This window comes from Neofelis nebulosa, chromosome 17 (assembly GCF_028018385.1).
Source record: "Neofelis nebulosa isolate mNeoNeb1 chromosome 17, mNeoNeb1.pri, whole genome shotgun sequence".
Classification (NCBI taxonomy): Eukaryota; Metazoa; Chordata; class Mammalia; order Carnivora; family Felidae; genus Neofelis; species Neofelis nebulosa.
The window spans coordinates 48,576,514-48,601,228 of NC_080798.1; the positions used below are offsets into that span (position 1 = coordinate 48,576,514).

The 24,715-nt window shown below is 39.1% G+C and overlaps 1 protein-coding gene across 12 annotated transcripts in view; it reads left to right on the forward strand.

The window, feature by feature from the left end:
• HYDIN (HYDIN axonemal central pair apparatus protein) overlaps positions 1-24,715 on the forward strand; it is a 439,740-nt gene that overhangs the window by 181,835 nt on the left and 233,190 nt on the right. For all 12 annotated transcript variants that reach the window (XR_009256078.1, XR_009256079.1, XR_009256080.1 and 9 more), the window contains 3 exons: positions 613-712; positions 19,217-19,335; positions 23,884-24,107. Coding sequence is in view for 9 of the 12 variants with exons in the window: in XM_058708213.1 (XP_058564196.1) it covers positions 613-712; positions 19,217-19,335; positions 23,884-24,107 (443 nt within the window). In the remaining 3 variants the exon portion in view is untranslated. The remainder of the gene's footprint in view (positions 1-612; positions 713-19,216; positions 19,336-23,883; positions 24,108-24,715) is intronic.

Below are 24,715 nucleotides of genomic sequence, written 5' to 3' on the forward strand. Positions count from 1 at the left end.
TGGACCATTGCTATGTTTTCACAAGTTAAGAGTATGTCCTTGTGCTGTCACCTTAAAAGTTAGGAACGTGGCCCCTCCATCAAGTAAGTTACTCATCTGGACCATATAGATAGATAGATATGATATACAGATCAGATAGATAGATAGATAGATAGATAGATAGACAGACATACAGGCAGATATGGTGCAGCACCTATCACATCTATCATAAAATATTTGTAAGCATACTTATGACCCCTTTAAGATGTGAGTTCCTTGTAGTCTCAGACCTCACCTTTCTTCATCCCTGAAGCCCAGTGTCGGGCATCTGTTGGCATACAACAAGTGTCCATTGGATACGCAAATACTGAAAATGTTCTAAACATCCTAGTTTCCTGTAGTAATTATATATTCATGAACTCACTGAAATTATCTTTGAAGCTTGCTTCCAACTGGTACCACCTCTTAACGAGTAGAATAAATTTACTGTCTGTTGGGTAAAATAGTGCTTTCTTTTATCTGTTGTAAAAATATTGCCTTCAAATTTTCTGAGGTTATAACACAATAGCAACATTTAAAAGCAGTGTCTTCCCTTTATCACATTGTTTTTTAATGATTCTTTTATGGTTTCAGGAAGGTGATGTCTGGCCTAACTCATCAGCTGAAATCACTGTGTACTTTAATCCCCTGGAAGCCAAGCTCTATCAGCAGACAGTTTACTGTGACATTTCAGGTAAAGACTTTCTTTGTGTGGTAAACTCAGGTTACCAAGTGCCCAGAGCATCAAGAGGGGTGCATGCATGTGTGTGCGTGTGTGTTTGTGTGCAGACTACAGGAAGTACATGATATCAACAGGGGAATAATAGAGTCAAGCTATGCGCTTTTCATTTTTTCTCGAACAGATCAAACTTTGAAGTACATTACAATTATAGTGTAGTCACGGGGATAGGAAACCACGGGGCTGGGTTTGCTCTTGATTTTTAGAACAATAAAGAATATTACTTGACACAAAGCCTCAACATTTGATTCTTGTTCTTTTTATAGTCTTTGGCTTTTGAATTTTTTACTTTTTGAGTTTTTAATCAAAATAATGCAGCCAGGGAGGATGGGAAGACAGCCTGGCAGTGGCCAGAAGCTGCAAGGGGGATGTACAAATAGAGTGGTAACCTGACAGCTTCAGAAGATTGGATACAGGTAGAGGAATTAAACACAAAAGTAAATATATTGATGATAACAAAAGCCAGTATTTTTCACTCTTGGAGGAGGCAGATAGACAGATATGTATATGTGGAAAGGAGAAAGGCTAAGATGAGGCTTTGGTATTGGAATGGAATTGGAGTTCCTTCCCTATGAACTCATGGTTGTTGATATGCACAGAGGCAGTAATAAATAGATGTATAAATGTGTGTATACGTTTATGTACATAGAGCTGCATCTTTCCTAACTGTGTCTCTTAAGAGATCCTGGCAGCTTTAAGACCCTAATTGCAGTGAGCACACTGAGTACCCAAAGTTTGGTTTCTGAATCCTGCCCTCTGCTATGAGGGCCTTTTATCAGGACTGAGGCAGAGAAAGAAGATGAGCTGGGAACATTCCTTTCCTGCTGGAAACTAAGGAAATGCTCAAAGAATGACAGGGTTATATCAAAGTGATACAGAAGCCAGCAAAGGGACTTCCACTGACCAAATTTGAAACAAGTTAAGAATCAAAATAAATAATGATAGCTAATAGATTACAACACATTGATTAAATAGGAATCTCTGAATCCACTAAATAAAAATTGACCATTTAGCACTTCGGGTAATAATGAATTCAGGTAAAAAGCATTCTGAAGATTTAATGGATCTTAAAATAATGGGTGAAAGCAGGGTATAGAACAAGATTTTATGTAGTCTCAAAATATCCTACCTCAGAATGCTTATTAATTATAAAGTGGAGAAATCTAACTTTACAATGAAGAAAACTGGGAGATGTTATCTTAGTTAATACTAACAGTAGTAATCCAGCAAATCAACCTCACGGACTGCTCACTAGGATACAATGAAAACAAACATCTCTTCACTAATATTAGCGTCAAAATATCTAACACGGTCTAATTATGGGGAAACATTAGATTAACCCAAATTGAAGAAAAAACCAAAATTAACAGCTTGTAATCTTCAAAAATATCAAGCTCATGAAAGTCAAGAAAAGACTGAACTGTTCCAGATTGAGTGAGACTCAAGAGACATGACATCTGGATGACTGGATCCTTTGCTTTCGAGCAGATTATTGGGTAAAGGATGTATGGAGGCTCTTCGTACTACTCTGGAAGGTGTTCTATATTTTAAAAATGCCTCAGAATTCTCTTTTAAAATACTGATGCCGATAAATAAGTAAAACAGGTAGATAATAAGATGATAAAGCTAAAGAGTAGTCTCCAGTGTTACTTTCAAGATGAAGCGCTTTTGGCTGTTTCTTGTGGTGGTAATTTTCCTTACTAATTCTATGCTTATGTTGCTGTTTTGTTGATTTGCCAGCTTCTCACATTACCTTTTGAGACTCCTGCTCTGAAAGATAAGGATTTAGTTCCCTTATGATCTTATTGTTCCCTTGCTCGCCTTACTGAGTTATAATATACATGCAGTTGGGGCGCCTGGGTGGCTCAGGCCGTTAAGTGTCCAGCTTTTGATTTTGGCTCAGATCATGATCTCACAGTTCATGGGTTCAAGTCCTACATTTGTTTCTGCGCTGACAACATGGAGCCTACTTGGGATTCTCTCTCTCCCTCTCTCTGCCCCTCCCCTGCTCTCTCTCTCTCTCTCTCTCTCAAAATAAATGAATATACCCTTTTTTTTTAAAGCGTGTTCCTTTTAAAAAATAATAATTTACATGCAGTGTATTTCACCGGTTTTTGGTGTACAGTTCGGCAAGCCTTGACAAACCCCAATAGAATAACTGCCACCAAAATAAAGATACAGAATATTTCCATCACACCACGAAGTTCCTTCCTGCCATGTCACAGGCCATCCCATTCCTCCACCTCAGCCCCTGGCAACCCAATTATTTTTATTTTATTTTTCGAGTTTTATTTGTAGCTTTAAATAATATACTTAAAACTGTATTTTTTGTTCCATCAATTCTGCGGTCTCTCTTTGACACATACAGGTGTTGGGACCCCTGATCTGCTCACCACCATTCCATCCTCTCAAATTTTCTTGTTAATTTTTTTAAATATTTATTTATTTCTGAGACAGAGAGAGACAGAGCATGAGTGGGGGAGGAGCAGAGAGAGAAGGAGACACAGAATCCGAAGCAGGCTCCAGGCTCTTAGTTGTCAGCACAGAGCCCGACGCGGGGCTCGAACTCACAAACCATGAGATCGTGACCTGGGCCGAAGTCGGTCGCTCAATCAACTGAGCCACCCAGGTGCCCCACCCTCTCAAATTCTATGAGTTGTTCTACTTTTGTATTAAAATGATTGGTAACCATATTTAAATCCTCTAGTTCGTCTACATAAATTCTGTACACTGAAGGACCAAGTTTATTCTGGGATTAAACTTTTTTAATCCTCTGATGGTTGGATGTTCTGACCTCTATTGGTGAATGTTAATCAGCAAAGAATTCCCCTAAGGTGTGTAGCAATTAGTTTCTCTCTCTTCACCGTCCACGAGGTCTCACAATTATGCCTCACGTTAGCTTACTTCATCATTGAATTGACTCTTTTGTGCAGCTTTTGCCGCACCCCCCCCCCCCCGCCGATGTTTCTCATTCTTCATTTCTTCCATCCTATCTAATTTTAGAATACATGCTCTTCTTTTCCTTGAAGACATTTTTCTCAGAGCCCACAAGCTTCTCATTCCAAGTCAGATCAGCCACCTCCTGCATAGTTATTACCAAGGAATTTTTTAAATTCCATGTGTGTTCCATTGTATCTTTTTACTCTCACTTTGCTCAAGTAGCTTCCACAGAAAGGGTATATAGAAGGGAAACTTTGATCCCTGCATACCTGATAATTTCTCATTATGCCTCCACACTCTCCTGATAGTTTAGCTGACACTTCTAGGTTAAAATTTTTTGTCTTCAGAATGTTGAAGACATTGTGCCACCTTTATGGTAAAGGTCCGGAAGTCTGAAGTCACCTAGTTCTCATTCCTTGCTAGGTGGCCTGTTATTTCTCTCTCAATATTTTCTAGGGTTTTCTTTTTGTACTTGAGGTCTGAAATGTCATGAAGCCATATCCAAGGGTGAGGTTTCTAACTCATCCTCCTCAGCTTTCTATGGGCCATTTGAGTCTGATTACTCATGTGTTACTTCAGCTCTTGGAAATTGTATTATTTTTTACATATTTTCCTCTGTCATATTTCATTTTATTCTTCTGGAGATCTTAACAGTCTAATGTTAGATGTATAGGATTGATCATCTGTTGTCAAAGAACCAGATTTTAATCAAACATGAGCAGTGAATGACAGTAAATGCCATTCAATGCTCTTAAATAAGGATGTGAAGAGAAGTATTTATTTGTCAGAAAATTCCAAGGTGGCAAGTGTCAGGCAGTCACAGAGTTCCTTCCAGTGCCTTCTGATCTGTGGTTGTTCATTTGTATATAAAAATGAGAAAGTGGGTTTAATTTTCAGGGTAATTAGTGCTATTTACTTCTGCTGTTTAATGTTTAGGTCTCCTGGGATTTACAGCTGTGGCGGTTATTTTAATAACAAAATATTAAATGTCTAGAGAGAGAGAGTAATAAGAATGCACAATCGCTAGCAACTTCAAGGCAAAAATCCCACTGTTCTGCTCTGCCTAGCATGTTGTCAGTGCATGTCTACACAGCCACTTTTCTCTGTATATAAAGAGGTCAAGCAGTCTAAGAACAGTATAGAAGGATGGGCTGCCTAAGCCAAGATTGTGCTGCCCTCCCCCTCCCCCCAGTTATATATGTCCCTTCCTGATGACGTTTTCCCCCATTCTCCCTGGAAGTAACCATCACTTTGACTTGTATGATCATGATTTGTTTTGTTTGTTTTCACTTACATGCTTGTTTAAAAAATTTATATATTGAAATGACACTCTATTATGCTGTTAGCACCAGGAAGATAAAGTCACTCGATAAATATTGATTCCATAAATGAGCAAATAAATGAAAAAAATGAATGAGTGAATGAATCCTGGTTTGATCTGGTCGTTGCCTTGCTCATGAATGCAGGATTCTCAAGATTGCCCCAGAATGGATGCAGAATGGACCAGGGGCTTCAGGATCGACATAAATCCATTTCTACACTTCATACCAGCATCATTTACCCCAGACTTCTAAATGGGTCTGGAGGAAATGCTGGTACATCAGTGTTCAGACAGAGGCTGGAAATGCTCCAGTGGCCCCCATGCCACAGGTGGTAGATCCTCCCTCCCCTCTATGACTCGCGGAGTGTCGTGCTTGGCCACGTTCCAGGGGGTTGGCTGCTCTCCAGGAGGTTCCCAAACATTACATAACTAGCTGTGTTCGTCTATTGTTTTGTTTGCAGTTGTGAATTCTGCCACAGAATTCACATCCTGGATAAACTGAATAGTGTAATTTTCCATCTGCATGACATTCTTCTTTATTCTGATAGTGGTTTATTAAAAGACATGATTGCCAGAGAAGGGTTTTGTTTACCTTGTAATTCCATATTATCTTCCTTGTAAATTCCATGTAATTCACTGTGTCTTTTCAAGGACTGGTGATGATTCCTTAGTATTATCTTCAAAGAATTGGTAAAACTTCCTGGTTTTAGGTCACTAAAAAATGCTTTTTAGGCAGATAGAAAAGCCCCTTCCCTTGTTTCATTTTGCTTTGCTTTTGCATTTAAAAAATACTTTGAGCCTATAGAAGAAAATACGTATGGATATGCTTCCCTTTCATGCCTTTTTACATAAATTATAGCATACTATACACAATGGTTTTGACACTGCTTATTAAGTATTTCTTGCAGATTATTCCATGAACACTAAATAAAAAGTGTCATTCTTTTTCATGGTCCCATAGGAATCCTTAGTATTTACATACTATCATTTAATTTTTAACCTTTTGTCACTAAGAAACAAGACATACAGGGGCGCCTGGGTGGCTCAGTCCGTTGAGCATCCGACTTTGGCTCAGGTCATGATCTCCTGGTCTGTGAGTTCAAGCCCTGCATCGGGCTCTGTGCTGACAGCTCAGAGCCTGGAGCCTGCTTCTGATTCTGTGTGTCCCTCTCTCTCTGCCCCTCCCCCGCTCACCCTCTGTCTCAGAAATAAATAAACACTAAAAAAATTTTTTTAAAAAAGAAACAAGACATAACATTCACAAATGTGCATAAAATATACTGTGGTAGGCAGAGTAACAGCCTCCCAAAGATGTCCATCTCCAAACCTGTGAATATGTTACTGTGGTTGTGTTACATTGCCTGACAAAGGGAAATTAGGGCAGAAAATGGAGTTTCAGTTACTAATGAGCTGACCTTAACATAGGGAGATTAACCTGGATTATGCGAGTGGCTCAGTAGATAATCATAAGTGTCCTTTAACTTCAAAGAGGGAGGCAAAAGTATCAGTCTCAGTGTCAGAGTGATGTGATAAGAGAATGACTCAACCAGCCGTTTCTGGCTTTGAAGATAAATGGCCAAGAGATGTGGACAGCCTCTAGAAGCTGGAAAAGGCGAGAAAATAGATTTCTCCCCAGAGTCTCCAGAAGGAAATTCAGCTCTGCCAACACCTTGATTTTAGTCCAGTGAAACCCATCTTGCATCTTAGACTTCTGACCTCTATAATTTTTAAGATAATAAACCTGTACACTAAGGCATTTAGTTTGTGATGACCTGTTTTAGCAGCAACAGGGAACTAATACACATGCATATATATTATAAGACAAATATCACATACATGCTACTAAGATAATATTTCCAGTCCTGAGAAGCCCCCTGTGTGTCCCTTCCCAGGCACACTTCCCTCACCCCAACCTCCCCTTGAGATCGTCAGCATTCTATCCTTCATGGTCATTATTTCATTGCCTTCATTTGTAGTTTTTACCCCAATGTGTGTGCACATAAACAATGCAAGTTGGTACTGTCTGTTTTTGAAACGTACATAATTGGCATCAGTCTGCATGTCTGTCTCATCCATGTTGTTGCTCATAGCCCCAGTCCTATTTTGTTTTCATTGTTGTGTAGTATTCCATCCTGTAAATATATGTTCAGAAACAGGAAGTAGCAGGGAAGGCCAGTGTCATTTGTCTTGAGGAGGCCTCTTGAGATGCATGAAATTTAACCCACATCTCCACCTACAACTTTTTTTTCTTTTGAAAGCTTTTATATCTAGGCACCATGAGTACAAAGATGTACAAAACCAGAGCTCCTGCCCTCAGAAAGCATTAGAAATGAGTGGAGGAAAGTAACCAGCAATTACATTGCAATGCTATCCAGTGAATGAATGCATTAATAGATGAGGGTACAGGGCACACACAGCTCAGTCTCAGTTTCTAGGGAAGGCTCCTCAGGGAAAGTGACCCTTCTGGAGTATTTGTTAGTCAAATAAAAAAAGGATGTGTGTGGGTGGGGGGAGGTGCTGGGCATGTCAGGGAGGGAAACACTTTGTGAAAATACATGGCAAGAGAATGAAATGGCAAAGAATTGCAAATTCTTGGCATATGGCTGCCAAAAAGACAGAGAGACTGGGAGGAGAGAAGGGGCAGGAAATGGAGTTGGATGCTGCAGGAGTAGTTAGCTCAGGGATAGCTGCTCTTGACTGCCAGACTAAGAACCTTGGAATTCCTCCTGGCTGCTGTGGGAAATCACAGAAGGGCCCTAAGCAAGGGAGTGAGTGACCTGCTTAAATCTGAATATAGGAAATACAACATTACTGAAATCTTTTCAGTTCATCTGAAACTGAAATGTTTTTCTTCACTTAAATTTTCAGATTTTCTTAGAAGTAGTTAAACTGGATGTTAGATATTGATAAAGACTTGCTGATGGTCTGATCTGTGGCTTGAAACTGACTTTTTATCTATCTTGACTTTCCAATGTAATGTGGAAAATCCTATCTAATCATGAAGAGATGACCTTTAAAAAAAAAAAAAACTCAACGGGAAACCACACATATTTGGTTTGGATCACCATATGGGAGCTTCAAAGTAAGCAACACTTTCTGATTTAAACTGTGAAATATATTGCTAGATAACATTGTTAGTGGGTGCTTCAGAGTCAGATGTGAAAAAGCAGCATGATGGAAACGATGCCAGATGTACCTACTTCCGTTAAGGACCCAATTAAAATGTAACTACTGTGTCCATTTTCCTTCTGTCCATCATAAGAAAGAAACATCTGAATTTTTAGCACAATTTAGAGCTTTTGACCTTTATCTCAGCTGAACTATAGAATGGACACTTAGGAGAGAGAAAGCTTAATCACCCCAATCACTGAAAACATTTTTGAGTTTTCAGAATAATAAATAATGCTCTACATATTTGTAGGTTTTCTTCTTCACAACTCATCAGACTGCAACCTCATAATAATATAGGGTTTCTTAGTCCTATGAATGAGAAATTATTTTCTTGATCAACTACCTTATTTACTTTAAGTTGTATGTTCAATTATCAAATATTTCATTTTTTTAATTTTTTAATTTTTTTATTTTTGGGACAGAGAGAGACAGAGCATGAACGGGGGAAGGGCAGAGAGAGAGGGAGACACAGAATCGGAAACAGGCTCCAGGCTCCGAGCCATCAGCCCAGAGCCTGACGCGGGGCTCGAACTCACGGACCGGACTGCGAGATCGTGACCTGGCTGAAGTCGGACGCTTAACCGACTGCGCCACCCAGGCACCCCAATTATCAAATATTTCAAACATACAGAATATAGGGAAAATATATATGTATCCATACCCAGATTTAGGAAAACTCAAACATATGGAAAGGTATGTTGATAGTTTTGGTCAGGAATATCAACATTATAAATTGGTCAGTTCTCCTTGTAAATATAACATGATCTCAGTGGTAATATCAAGGTTTTTTTTTTAATTAGGTTTATTCCAAAGTTCTTATGGAGGAAATAAATGAACTAGAACTGCTTAGAAAGTTCAGAAAAACAAGAATAATATGAGAGGACTAACCCCACCACATGTTAAAACATATTTAAAAGCTACAATAAGTACCATTGTATGGTTCTGGAACTTGAAGAGAATGTAGCTATTGAGTCAATATTAATCCTTTTCATCCTTACCAGTTATCATCATCATCAAGAGCAGCGGCATGCCTTCAACCCCTAAACCCACCCTTCCCCCAAATCCACATTTCCCAATGTCCCGGATATGTGAGCAAAGTAAAAACCCTAATTACGTAAGCCACTTTGTCCATTTTATCTTTTGTGCATAACAAACCACCCTAAAGGTTTAGTGGCTTAAAACAACTGGCAGCCATTTATTCTGCTCACAGATCTGCAGACTGGTCCCGATTCAGCAAGGACAGCTCCACTTTGCTCTCCCTGGAGACAGCTGGACAGGCCTGAAGGTCAAAGCTGGTATCATTTTATAGCTCTTCCACCTACATGTCTGGCAGTTAATCCTAGCTGTTGACAGGGACCTCGCCAGGTTCTGTCTGCTGGAACCCTCATCCATGGTCTCTCCATGAGGCTGCTTGCTTCCTCCAAATATGGACAAGGGACCATATGGTTACTGTGGGAAATCTCCTGCAGCTTAACTGTCCTTTCTTTCAGTTGCCTATCTTTGTATCAGAATGACAGAAGAATTACTCCATCCTTTGTTTTTCTACAGCTTCCCTGTGGTGAATTTGCCTTTGTTTAGCCTACTTGGGTACTAAACCTGCATCTTCAGTCTAAGACTCTCTCATCAGTTCTGGAATTCCTTAGCACTTATCTCTTCAGTGTTGTTTTCATCTCATTATCTCAGTTTTCTCCTTCTGGAATTTTTTTTAGATATATGTCTTTCCTATGGACTCACCATACCTTCTGACTTCTTTACATTTTTTATTTCTTTGTTTCTCTTTGACATATTCTGGGTATTTTTCTAAGATCTTTCTTTCAGTTGATTAGTTGTTTAGCTACTTCTACTCTTTGGTATTTATCTACTCCGTTTTTAATTTCATAAACTTGGTTTCTATTTCTGTGTTTACTTCTTGAGAGATTTTAAGATGAGAGGTTAGAGTTCCTTTAAGAGTTTTCTATTATCTCAAACTCTTGGCGTACTAATTTGCATGTTTGTGGTAAACACTGACTTTCCTCCTACTGGATTGTTTCTTGAGATGGTTTGAAATGTTTGCATTGTGAGCCCATCTTTAGCACGTGCTGTGGACTGAATATTTGTGTTCTCCCAAAATTCATATGTTGAAACCTATTAGCATACTTAATATTCAACCTTGTTGAAACAAGGTTCATGTTTCTTCGGGTAACATCCCTAGAGAATCTGCATAGAATTACTCTGGCTGATCATTAAAAATGTAGATTCTTGGGTTTCATCTATGTTTTATTGAATCAAAATCTGTGGAGATTGTGTTAGAGAATATCTGTTTTAAATGAAGGCTGAAAAGTAAGTGTGTAGTAGGGTTGCAGGATACAAGATCTATATAGAGAGAATCAGTTGTATTTCTATACAGTGAACAATGGGAAATTGAAATTTAAAAAAACACTGTCACTTAAAATAGCATTAAGAAATCCTAAATACTTAGAGATAAATTTGACAAGAGATGTGTAAGACCTGTACATTGAAAACTATAAAACATTGCTGGGAGAAATTAAAGACCCAAATAAAGGGAAAACTATACCTTGTTAACAAGTGGATAATTAATATTAGTAAGATGTCATTTCTTCCTCAAGTTTGTTGATAGACTCAATGCAATCCAAATAGAAATTCTAGTTGCTTGTGTGTGTGTGTGTGTGTGTGTGTGTGTGTGCGTGCGCGCGCACGCACGCACATGCGTGCATGTGGGTGTATAGAAATTGACGGGCTGATTCTAAAATTCATATGGAAATGCAAAGAACCTAGAATAGCCAAAATAACTCTGGAAAAGAACAAAATTGGAAGGCTACCACTACCTTATTTCGACAGTTTTTAAGCTACAATAATAAAGATCATCTAGGATCATCTCCCCATCTCAGAATTCTTAATCACTCACTTACTTTGCCATATAAGGTAATATTCACTCTTTTACTATATAAGGTGATATTTACAGGAATTAGGACATGGGACCACCTTTGAGGGCCATTATTCAATCTACCACAGATGCCATGTGGATGTCCAGCTGTTTTGGCTCTGTGCATTCCAGTCCATCTTCCCTTCTGTCATAAATTCACATATATGTGTACATTTATTCTGAGTTTTTTGTTGTTTCCTTAATCATTTTGTACCTTCTGCCCCAATACCACATTAACTTAATTATAATAGCTTTATAATAGACCTTAATATATCAAAGAGCAAATTAGCCCTATTTATTCTTTTGAAGAATGTCTTGGTTGCTATTGGCCCCTTGATTTTACATTTAAATTGTATAATCAATCTGTACATTCTACCCGATGGCATTTTGCTTAGCAGAGTGTTGAAATTAAAGATCAGTTGGAAGAAAATTGACAATTTTATGATATTGAGTCTTCCTTCTCAAGGACATAGCCTACTTCTCCATTTAATTAGATCTTTGTTAATATCTTTCAATAAACTTTTATGATTTGCCCCTTGAAGATCTTAAATATATATTGTTACATTTATTTCTAGGTACTTTATATTTTTGTTGCTATTGTAAATAGTGTCTTGGAAATTAATTTTTCTGGTTGTTGCTATATGGAGAAATGCACTTTACTTTTGAATATTGATTTGGTAGCCATCAATATTACTGTATCTTACTAATTAAAAAATTATTCACAGAGTCTTTAGGATTTTCCAGGTGGATAGTCCTAAAATACGTGAATAATGACAGTTTGTTCTATTTATACTTTTCCTCCTCTTTTTTCTTGTCTTACTGCACAGGAATGGAGTTCAAGTATAATATTGGACGTCTAAGATAGATGGCAAGTTTTTGCAAGCCCCTGGTTATATTTTCTGGATCACATCTAAATGCAATGTGATCCTGTTGCATTCAGGCCTTCAAGGCTATTAGAGCGGGTTCTGTAGTGCATTTCCCTGCTTCTTGTGTGAAATCAGGACGCTGTAATCAGAGATAGGAAACTCCCCTGTTTTACATATGTATGTATGTATGTATGTATGTATGTATTTAATTTTATTTTTAATTTTATTTTTTAACTTACATCCAAATTAGTTAGCATATAGTGCAACAGTGATTTCAGGAATAGATTTCTTAATGCCTCTTACCCATTTAGCCCATCCCCCCTCCCACATCCCCTCCAGTAACCCTCTGTTTGTTCTCCATGTTTAAGAGTCTCTTATGGGGGCGCCTGGGTGGCGCAGTCGGTTAAGCGTCCGACTTCAGCCAGGTCACGATCTCGCGGTCCGTGAGTTCGAGCCCCGCGTCAGGCTCTGGGCTGATGGCTCGGAGCCTGGAGCCTGTTTCCGATTCTGTGTCTCCCTCGAGCCCCGCTTCAAGCTCTGGGCTGATGGCTCAGAGCCTGGAGCCTGTTTCCCATTCTGTGTCTCCCTCTCTCTCTGCCCCTCCCCCGTTCATGCTCTGTCTCTCTCTGTCCCAAAAAAATAAATTAAAAACGTTGAAAAAAAAAATTAAAAAAAAAGAGTCTCTTATGTTTTGTCCCCCCCCCCGTTATTTTATTTTTGCTTCCCTTCCCTTATGTTCATCTGTTCTGTGTCTTAAAGTCCTCATATGATATTTGTCTTTCTCTAATTTTGCCTAGCATAGTACCCTCTAGTTCCATCCATGTAGTTGCAAATGGCAAGATTTCATTCTTTTTGATTGCCAGATAATACTCTATTGTGTATATATACCACATCTTCTTTATCCATCCATCCATCGATGGACATTTGGGCTCTTTCCATACTTTGGCTATTGTTGATAGTCCTGCTATAAACATTGGGGTGCATGTGTCCCTTTGAAACAGCACACCTGTATCCCTTGGATAAATACCTAGTAGTGCAATTGCTGGGCCACAGGGTAGTTCTATTTTTAGTTTTTTGAGGAAACTTCATACTGTTTTCCAGAGTGGCTGCAGCAGTTTGCACTCCCACCAGTAGTGCAAGAGAGATCCTCTTTCTCCTCATCCTTGCCAACATCTCTTGTTGCCTGAGTTGTTAACGTTAGCCATTCTGACAGGTGTGAGGTGGTATCTCATCGTGGTTTTGATTTGTATTTCCCTGATGATGAGTGATGTTGAGCATTTTTTCATGTGTCAGTTGGCCATCTGGATGTCTTCTTTCCAGAAGTGTCTATTCATGTCTTTTGCCCATTTCTTCACTGGATTATTTGTTTTTTTGGATGTTGAGTTTGATAAGTTCTTTATAGATGTTGGATACTAACCCTTTATCTGATATGTCTTTTGCAAATATCTTCTCCCATTCTGTCAGTTGCCTTTTAGTTTTGCTGATTGTTTCCTTCGCTGTGCAGAAGCTTTTTATTTTGATGAGGTCCCAATAGTTCATTTTTGCTTTTGTTTCCCTTGCCTCTGGAGATGTGTTGAGTAAGAAGTTGCTGCAGCCAACATCAGAGAGGTTTTTGCCTGCTTTCTGCTTGAGGATTTTGATGGCTTCCTGTCTTACATTGAGATCTTTCATCCATCTTGAGTTTATTTTTGTGTATGGTGTAAGAAAGTGGTCCAGGTTCATTCTTCTGCATGTCGCTGTCCAGTTTTCCCAGCACCACTTGCTGAAGAGACTATCTTTATTCCATTGGATATTCTTTCCCGCTTTGTCAAAGATTAGTTGGCCATACATTTGTGGGTCCATTTCTGGGTCCATTTCTCTATTCTGTTCCATTGATTTGAGTGTTCTTGTGCCAGTACCATACTGTCTTGATAATTACAGCTTTGTAGTATAGCTTGAAGTCTGGGATTGTGATGCCTCCTGCTTTGGTTTTCTGTTTCAAGATCACTTTGGCTATTCGGGGTCTTTTCTGGTTCCATACAAATTTTAGGATTATTTGTTCTAGCTCTGTGAAGGATGCTGGTGTTATTTGGATGGGATTGCATTGAATATGTAGATTGCTTTGGGTAGTATTGACATTTTAACAATATTCGTTTTTCCTATCCGGGTGCATGGAATATTTTTCCACTTTTTTGTGTCTTCTTCAATTTCTTTCATAAGCTTTCTACAGTTTTCAGTGTATAGATTTTTCACCTCTTTGGTTAGATTTATTCCTGGGTATTTTATGTTGTTTGGTGCAATTGTAAATGGGATCTATTCCTTGATTTCTCTTTCTGTTGCTTCATTGTTGGTGTATAGGAATGCAACCGATTTCTGTGCATTGATTTTATATCCTGTGACTTTCCTGAATTCATGAATCAGTTCTAGCAGTTTTTTGGTGGAATCTTTTGGGTTTTCCATATAGAGTATTGTGTCATCTGGAAATTACCCTGTTTAAAAAAAAAATTGGGGGGCAACTGAGTTGCTCAGTCGGTTAAGCGTCTGATTTTGGCTCAGGTCATGATCTTGCAGTTCATGGGTTTGAGCCCTGAATCAGGCTCTGTGCTAACAGCTCAGAGTCTGCTTTGGAGTCTGTCTCCCCTTCTCTCACTGCCCCTCCCCTGCTTGCACTCTCTCTCTCTCAAAAGTAAATGAACATTAAAAAAACGATTTTAGGGGCGCCTGGGTGGCTCAGTCGGTTAAGCATCCGACTTCGGCTCAGGTCATTATCTCGTGGTTCGTGAGTTCGAGCCCGCCTCGGGCTCTGTGCTGACAGCTCGGAGCCTGGAGTCTGCTTCGGATTCTGTGTCTCCCTCTCTTTCTGTCCCTCCCTTGCTCATACTTTGTCTCTCTCTGCCTCAAAAATAAATAAAACATTAACAAAAATTTAAAAATAAAATAAAATAAACATTTTAATACTTCAGTCTTCTAGCAAGGAATCTGTCCTAGAGCTTACTAGTTCCTTCACATTTGTCCCTCTTGCTGTCTTTTGCCAAGACAAGAAAAATCCCTGCTTCATAAATCTTACAGAAAAGTAGCATTTGTAATGTGACCTTAAAATGTAGACTAACTCTGGCAAAAGTACTGCTGGTTATCACTTGTACTCCTATCCTAGGTGAAGGAAATGGCTAGCTACACATAAAACAATCTCCGTTGAAGTAATTAATAATTCCCAAAGAAACATTAGCTCACTGCTTTATTACAACACATCTCCTTTTTTTTAAAAAAGTTATTATTAAGGAAGGCAGTCAATGTAACAGATGGGGAAAGCTTTAAGCCTGACAGTTATAAATAGTCTTGCTGTTTATTCCACAATATATTTGCAATTCTCCTTCTTTGCCGTTCTGAAAGTTGGATCTCTGTCAAAATACTTTTCTCTTGACCAAGCAGTAAAAGTCATTGCCAGTAGATTAGAACTCTGAAATAATGGAGTGAGTTGATGAGGTTCTCTGAAAGTTTTACTTATATTCTACAGTATTGTTAACACAAACACCTGATCTTCAGAGTGATCTCTTTTCCAGGGATCAGATGGATTGGGGGAACCCTTTGAATGGATCACTTGTCCCAAATATTGCTGATTGCTCTTGTTTCTTATGATCAAAGTGTTCAATGACCACTGTGTTGCCAAGCACTAGAGGGGGCATAGAGACAAATACCCCTGTCTTTGAAGGGACAGTCATGGAGAGAAAGCCTTAAAGATACAGAAGCTAAGTAGCAACAAAAGGCTGGAACATAAATTTCCATAAGGCATTATAATGATAATAATAATAATAAATTATAAATATGGCTTGATTGTTCAAAGCACAGTCACTATAATACTAAAGATTATATCTAACAGAGCATCAAAAGTATTTTTCAATGTTCAAAATGTTACAGAGCAAATCTTTTATTTTTGCTTAAAGAGTTTGAAATGTAAATGGTATACATTTAAGGAAAACCTATCAAATTATCAAAGATTTTCAAAAGTGTGATATCCCCACTATCAGGGAGGGTAGGCAGAGACAGACCTTTAAATACTGTTGTTTGTGTGCAAATTCCTACAACCATTCTGGAGGGCAACATGCCCATAGCTATCAAAATGTCAAATGTGCATCCCTTCGTTCTGGCAATTCTATTTCCAATAACAGTGGGCTAGGCAATTTGGATTCTCTGTCTCTGTCTCTCTGTCCCTCTCTAAAACACAACTAGAAGAGCAAGGCAAAATATTTTCAAGGACTTTTTATAGTCAAAAGAGAGCTACCAAGACAGTAGAGAATTACAGGGCCAAGATCCAAGAGAAGAGGAAAGCCAAGACAGTCAGACTTTGGACACCACTTTATCCTTAGAGACATCACCTTTTTGGTAGATACTACAGACAAGCTGAAAAGTTAAGTACAGTTAGGGAAGAAACATGGGAGGTCATGGGATGCCCAAGGAGTAAGGGCCCTCATAACTCCCCAGACTTTATAATGGGACCCAGTGAAGTGGGGACTGGAAATGGATCAGCCCTCCCAAAGGTTGAAGCTCAGCTTTGACTGCTTTTTCAATTATCAATTTGATTACAACAGTTCTTCGCTGAGGTTCTAGGAAGTAATCTCTAATGTTCTAAGGCATCAATTAAATATGAGGAATTAACTTCTCTTTTATAATTAGCATAGTACTAGCTATATGCCCTTCTTGGGAGAATTGAGAAGATAGTCACTCATATGACTTGGTACAGAGCTTAATTCTCTCACAGAATCTTAGTGGAGAGTGGTAAGATTGGGTAATGCTAATACTCCTTAGTCACCAGCCAGAAGCAAGAGGAAGTTACTATCTTCTCAGGGCTTCAGATGACCACTTCAGGTTTTATGTACACTGACCAGCACTCAGTCAAAAATAATCAAACATATAAGGAGACAACACAGTCTGATAGAACACCCAGATAAACAATATAAACTTCATAGAGAGCCAGAAAACATAATTATTTGATAGATTTTTTTAATGTTAAACATTTTTTTTAATATTCTCAAAAGATTGAGCAGAGGCCTGGAAACTATAAAAAATCTAATGGGAAGTCTGGAACTGAAAAGTTACATTAACAAATTAAGAACTCAGTAGAATTGAATAGCCTGTTACATGCAGCCAGAGATAGATTTTATAAACTGAAAAATAAATCTAAAGAAAATATCCATACTGAGGCATATAGAGATAAATATAGAAAAGAGCATCAGAGTCAAATAGAATGTGGTAAAAATTTATCTGTGTGGATGGAAAGAAATGATAAAATGGAGCATAGGCAATATTTGAAGACATAATGATTGAAAATTTAAAAACTGATGCATGGCACTCATCCAGAGATTCACAAATTGCTATAAACCTTAGGAATAATACATGAAAATGTCACCTGGGAACATCATGGTATAACTGGTAGAAACCAAAAACAAAAAGAGAATCTTTTTAAAAATTTTTAAAAATGTTTTTTTTTTATTTTTTTTTAACGTTTATTTATTTTTGAGACAGAGAAAGACAGAGCATGAACGGGGGAGGAGCAGAGAGAGAGGGAGACACAGAATCGGAAGCAGGCTCCAGGCTCTGAGCCATCAGCCCAGAGCCCGACGTGGGGCTCGAACTCACGGACCGTGAGATCGTGACCTGAGCTGAAGTCGGACGCCCAACCGACTGAGCCACCAAGGCACCCCTTAAAAATGTTTTTTATTAATTTTTAAGACAGAGACAGAGCTCCAGCAGGAGAGGGGCAGAGAGAGAGGGAGACACAGAATCTGAGCAGGCTCCAGGCTCTGAGCTGTCAGCACAGAGCCCGACGCAGGGCTCGAACCCATGAACCGTGAGATCATTACCTGGGCTGAAGTCAGATGCTTAACCAAATAAGCCACTCAGGTATCCCCCAAAAGAAAATCTTAATGCAGTCAGAGGAAAAGACATTTACCTCAAATGAGCGGTAAGACAGTAAGCTGACTTTTCAACAGGAGCTGTAGGAGATAAGAAACAATAGAAAATCTTTGAAGTGCCTAAAGAAATTATTCATAATGTGTTCAAGGATATTAATTACATTGTAATTTGTTGAATGAAAACCTGGAAACGATTTAAATATCCAACAAGAGGGACTGGTTAAAAATATTTAACTCATCTTCAAGTGATGGTATGTAAAGATGTTGCAGATATTGGGGCACCTGAGTGGCTCATTCGGTTAAGCTTCCAACGTCAGCTCAGGTCATGATCTTGTGGTATGTGAGTTCAAGCCCCGCATCAGGCTCTTTGCTGACAAGCTCGGGAGTCTGGAGCCTGCTTTGGATTCGGTGTCTCCCTCTCTCTCTACCCCTGCTCCTCTCACACTCTGTCTGTTTCTCTCTCAAAAATAAATAAACATTTAAAAAAAATTATTAAAAAATGTTGTAGATGTATTGTTAAGTGAAAAAAGCAGTTACAAAGTAATAACAGCATATGCTTTCATTTCCATTAAACTTAATATAGTATTTACTATTTAAATATGACCATGTAGCACTTTAGTATTTAAACATGATTGAGTATGGAAGGGTAGGCACCAAAATGCTAATAGTAGTTATCTTTGGGTAGTAGAATTATGTGAGAATTTCTACTTTCTTTATAATATTTTTATAATGATCATATATTATCAGATAAAGGTATATCCATTTTAAAAAAGGAAACAAAGCCAGTCAATACCCTAAAGGTTGTGCTCTCTGTTCACCCGCCCTGGGTCCACTGTGGGTGTGCAGTCGTGGATATTGTGAGTGGATCCCATTACCCCTACTGAAAGAAACTCTATGGTAAGACTCTTAGACACAGATCCTTTAATACCATTATCTTCCTAACTGTAGGGAAAATCATTGAGAATGATGTCCTGTGGAGGCCCATGGTGACTCTCGTTTTATAAGAAGCATCTATCAGTGGTCACTCTTCTCTGATTTAGAAAAATTACATTGTTTTAAAAATAAGGAACAAGAATACCATTGAGACTGGGTTAAAATTTTTAAAAAATTTTCTGCTAAAATATCCGCCTTAATTACAATGTAAGCTGCTCTCTAAAGATAAGAAACTACCAGTATTCGTGTTTCCTAAAGATAAGCAAAATCTTCAGCATTGGTTAAATTGCAGTTCCCTGGGTCCAGCACAGGGATTTGATACAGAACTCTTGATTGCTTACATTGGCACCACGTCATGTGTAGTTTGGGGGTAATGAAGCATCCTTCAGGGTAATAAAGTCTGACTTGTTTTTATAGGCCGAGAGATCCGTCTGCCCCTCCGAATCAAAGGCGAAGGAATGGGGCCAAAGATTCACTTCAATCTTGAACTGCTGGACATTGGAAAAGTTTTCGTTGGATCTGTACATTGTTATGAGGTAAGCACGAGAATTGTTCATTGAGACTCAGATAGTACTTGGCTTTTTTGGTTTATTTTATTTTGTGTGTGTGTTTATCGATACAAAACGTGTACAATCACATCCATTTGCCGTTACTCATGCTCAGACTCCAGAATGATCTGGCTCTTCCTTCCTTTCCTAGCAAGCCTCCTTGAGGATTTCCCCTCTAGCTTTCCTGAAGGCAACAAAACCATAATTTAATTGGTTTTATTTATCCTCCTCATCTTGTGGATTGCAATCTTATCCCCATCTGATTAATGCTTGTTCTCCGACAACATAAATGCTATAGACCAGAGGACAGAAAAACTTCCAAATTTTCCAGAATGTCCTAATGAGGATAGGCATTTTCACACTTCAGAGTTTTCTCTGAATGCACTGGTCTTTAATACATGATTAAAAACCAGTCATTGTGCTTTCTGGAACTTTCTGTTTGAAATTCTGTGCTTTGTCTTTCCAATTAAATAGAAAATGATCCTTTTACAGGATATACTCATGGGTTCTTCATGGGATCAAAGTCACTTCAGTGTCTCCTCACCACTAACTTTGTATCTAGGGTATTTTTTTGCACTATATCAAATTGTGACCACTGAAACTTTATTTTACAATGATTCCTAAACTTTAAATGTTTGTATTTCTATAAAAGTAATACAAGCAGTTATTTAATGAGTGACAAATAGGTGTCAGGTTCCATGCTCTATTGTGTATGCTTGTCTATCTGTATGTATTTAGTTTCTAATCCTTAGAAACTACTTTATAAAGGAAAAATAAGAGGCAGAGAGTGGTTAATACCATCAACAACATCGTCTTTCAAATATGTTGAGCACAGTACCAGTGCTTTTATATTCATTAGTTCATTTGGTCCTCCCTAAACCCTGTGCAGCATTGCAGTGACTCTTCCCATTTCACAGCCGAGGAACCTGGAGCCTGGAGCAGTTTTACTAGTTAAGATAATGGTAGATACTGTAACAAACAAATATGAAGATCTGTACTATCTCGGACATGATAGAAGTCTATTTTGTTGCTTACGTAAAGTCTCAGGGTTACTTATCAGCAGATGGCTGTCCGTCAGCAGAGCATCGGGACCCCGGCTCCTTCCGTCTCATAGCTCTGCCACCCCTAACGTGTAGCCCGCACGGCCGCAACCCCACATTTGTCATGCGGGCAGAAGGGGAAAGAGCATGGAGAGACGTGCACGAAAGATCTTTTATAGGAGTTGGTCCTATAGGTGGCACGCATCGCGCTCATTCACATCCCATAGCTGCAAGATTGGCTGGGAAATGCAGTCTAGTTGTGAGCACAGGAGGAAGAGGGAGTGGGGTCAGTGAATAGCAAACCTGACCCTGCCACATCTGTTAAGTAACTTGGCAAGGTCATACAGCTGGTAAATGTTAGTGAGCACTGGGTTACTGGGGCTCTGTAGCCTGGAAAGGGAAGGTTTTGTGCTGCCCTTCACCACGGAGCAAATCCAACCTACAGCCAACTCAGATCTCAGCCCAGCCCAGCCTTGGCGTGGGAGGCAAATGCCCGGTTGCTACTGAGAGCTTCCTACTGTATTGTTCATCCCCACATTCATTAGAGTAACCGTGGCCTAAATAGGAGATGCGCAAGGTAAACAGAGACATTAGTGTCATCTGAGATGGAATATACATAAGAACACAAGTTAAATGAAAAAACCAGTCACATGACTGCCATGAAATGAAAAATGGCACAGCTACTATGTTGCATTGTCTTTTGCATTTTGAAAAAAGGGTCACTTCGGGAGGAAAAAATGTGCGATACTTATTAAATTGATATTGTGTCCATAATTTATCCAGTGTGAATTTCCCTTACATCCTAAGTATTGTGTCTTATGGATGCCACAATAGAAAAAGACCTTTAGTTCTGATACAAAATGGATAAGGTTTCCCTGAGTGTAATAATAATTTCTAACAAATTTAACCGAAGTGTATTTGAGGCCACCACCTTCCCACCATCCCAGATTTGAAATAGTAAAGTACATTGCAGCCAGCTAAGTAAGTGTTATATGAGGTGCTGCATCAGAGTGGACAATTTTGAGGGCTGTGCAATGGCAGAGAAGGACATGGTGAGTTGCTTCTTATGGGAATATTTTGCACTCTCTGCGTATTTAGTGCTGATGCCTCATTGCATCTCTCTTTCAATTTATTACATTACCTACTTGAGACAAATTTGAATAACTAGCTATTGCCCTTAATCATTGCTGAGCTTAGCAAATACATAAAAAGTAAACCATAGCCCCAAGAGTGTTCACTATTCCCCAGTGTAATTAGAAGGAAAACTAGGTGAAGCTCTATTATAAATTTTCTCCTCGCCAAGGAATTGGACTGCAAGGGTAAGGTCATCAAAAAGTCTCAGGGTTTTGTCCCAAATGACTTGCTGGATTCTGCAGACACATGAAGGTGCTCTTTTGTCAGGGGGAGAAGAATGACATGTATGGTCTTGAAAATGGAGGAGGTTGTGCCTTCTACAAAATCTGAGTAAAGTATTGCTGTTACCCGAAAAATAAAAAGGCAATCTGTGCATTTCCTCAGAGAGGAAAACAATTGCCTTTGAATTGAATTCCCTTTGAATTACCTCAAACACCTTTGAGTTGCCTTTAAGTTATCACTAACGTGTGTCAGTTGCTTCTTAAGCACAGGTAAATTTTAAACCCATTCTGCATAGCGCTGGGAATACAGGTAGCAACCACTGTCATTTATAAGCACTATTCTAAGAGTTACAAAAATTAATTTCATCTTCAAAGCACTCTGAGAAGTTAGCAGTTCTTACCCTTTACAGATGGAGACACTGGGGGACACAGAGGCAAAACACGTTTTCTAAGGTCACAGAGCTAGGAAGTCAGTGGTAAAGCTGGGATTTGAGCCCAGGCTATTTGGCTTCTGAGTCCCTGGCCATAATCACTTTCTACATGGTCTCTTTAGAAAGAATGAAGGGTGAAGCATGAATTCTATGACCAGGGAACTTAAAACAGAGTGAGGGAGAATGGGAAATGAATGTAAAAAGATGAATAAAATATCAAGCAACAATTAGTTATATATCTCTTTTGGTCCATCATCCATCTTCTCTTGGAAGAAGTGGTGATTTTCCTTTCCAAAGGCCCCTGACTCTGTTCTATATATACTCTTGATTCCCTCTTCTTTGCTTCTCAGGAGGTAACCTAAGCTGGTGGACACACCACACCCACCCAGACCCCATTCCCTTGGTTACCTAGCTCTATTCTCTTATTACAACAAACATATGGGCCCAGCACTGAGTATGCATTATGTCATTTAATATAAATATACTGGGTCTCCTCTACCATACTTCCCACAGCTTTGTCTCCCCCACTCTCCCTCCTCACCACTCATCCTCTCAAAATCGGAATCTCGAATTGTCAACCACTATTTCTTCCACACCCACGCACTCCCTAAACGTCTGGACTCTGGATTCTGCTGTCACACTCCGTTGGAGTTACTTTCTTCTTCAAGGGCAGGGCTGGCCTCTAATGAAAAATAAAAAATCTGTAACATTTTCTCAGAGTGTATTCCCCATGAACTCTGTCCACAGTTAACCCCTTCTGGAAATTCTCCTCCTTCTTCTAGGTTCCTGACATTCCCCTCATGCCTTTCTGAACATTTCTTCATGATCTCCTATGCTCTTTTTTCTCTAATACTTGGAGTGTAGGTTGAAGGTAGTACACAGAGAGAGAGAACGTGCTGTCCACCAATTCAGGTGTAAGCACTGGCAAGGAATAGAGAGCTGCGTGGCTACAGCACAAGCTCACTGGACAGACACCAGTGGGGATGGGAGTGGGAGCGATGGACCGAGTCAGGTGTGGAGGACTCTGAATGCCAGGCAAGAACTTTTCATACACACACATCTAGTGTGCAAGCTAATATGGACAATGGCACTAGTGTATAGGAATAAAACTTGTCTATAGTAAAACACTTGCTTACATTAAGCATCCCCAAACGGTAGAGTTTGAGATGAAGGTATCCCAGTAGAATGCAATCTAATAGCACAATAAAGAGGATCCTTGTCGTCTGGAATCCACAGTGATGTCGCGTTCATATTCTCCAGGCTACACTATAGATGTAGGCTTAGGTAGCTCTTGCGCCTCTATTCTGACTGCTTATTTTTCAGTATGCCGCTCATTCTCAGCTTTCTCATGCATAGAAGAGAAATACCTGCCTTCCCTCAGTTACCTTATAGAATATCAGAAAGAGGTATTTTAAGGTTCTTTTTCAGTAGATATAATTACAATCAGTATTTATAACACGGCTATAATACATGTGACTAACTCTGTTTTAAAGAGGATACTAAAAGCACAAAATGACTTCTGGATCAGGATTCCTACCTTCAGACCTTCAAGGCAGAAGACTATTCATTTCTCCCCTGGAGTTTTTCTCTGGCTTTACTTCCTGTAACTGTCTATGTGTTGGTATTAAACAGTACAGCCACATGCTTCTATGAAAATAAATATGATGTCCATGCTGTATCTTTGCAATTCTTGGCTTTTTATTGATATAGGCAATACTCTCCAACAAAGGCAGCATTGATGCTCTCTTCAACGTGGGCCCTCCAACTTCGGCTTTGGGGGCCTGCTTTGTTTTCAGCCCCAAGGAAGGCATCATCGAACCAAGTGGAGTCCAGGCGGTCCAGATCTCTTTCAGTTCTTCCATTCTGGGGCACTTTGAAGAAGAGTTCCTGGTCAATGTCAATGGGTCCCCTGAGCCTGTGAAACTGACCATTAGGTAAGATATATCTATAACTAACGTGGAAGCTAACCGAAGCTTTTATCTACTGCTTTCGTAAACTTCAAAACCAGATTGTGTCTTGGATGTCCATAACTGTCTTTGTTGATGGGAATACATTAAAATAATGGAGTGTTTTACAATTCCGTGAGTGTTTACCTACTGAACACATGTAACTTATTATTGTCATATGGATACAGATGCTGTTCGGGGATCTAGTTTGTCTAGAAGCTATAACTTTATAACATAAGCACTTAAACCTAGTTATGCTCTCTGTTTTAGGACATTTAGGGAAAATAAATCATTACAGTAACACCTGGATAAAATCATATTCTTGACTAGGCTTTCGCTATTATCACAGTTTCTCTAAACTTTCATCTTTCATATTTATTTTAAGGAAATTCTTTAAATGCTCTTACCTATGATACCTTTGGGTATTGTAAAAGAATCTACTTATAGCATCAGTCAGCCACGGCTAGAAATGTGCAGCTTTTCTGCTAGAAGTCCTTTGATGGCTTTTCCAGCTGTTTGTGATAATTGCAAGTCATTAATAGCAGAGTTTGTCCTCAGGTTTTAAAAAGAAGTTCTATCTGACCAACCCATTGGGC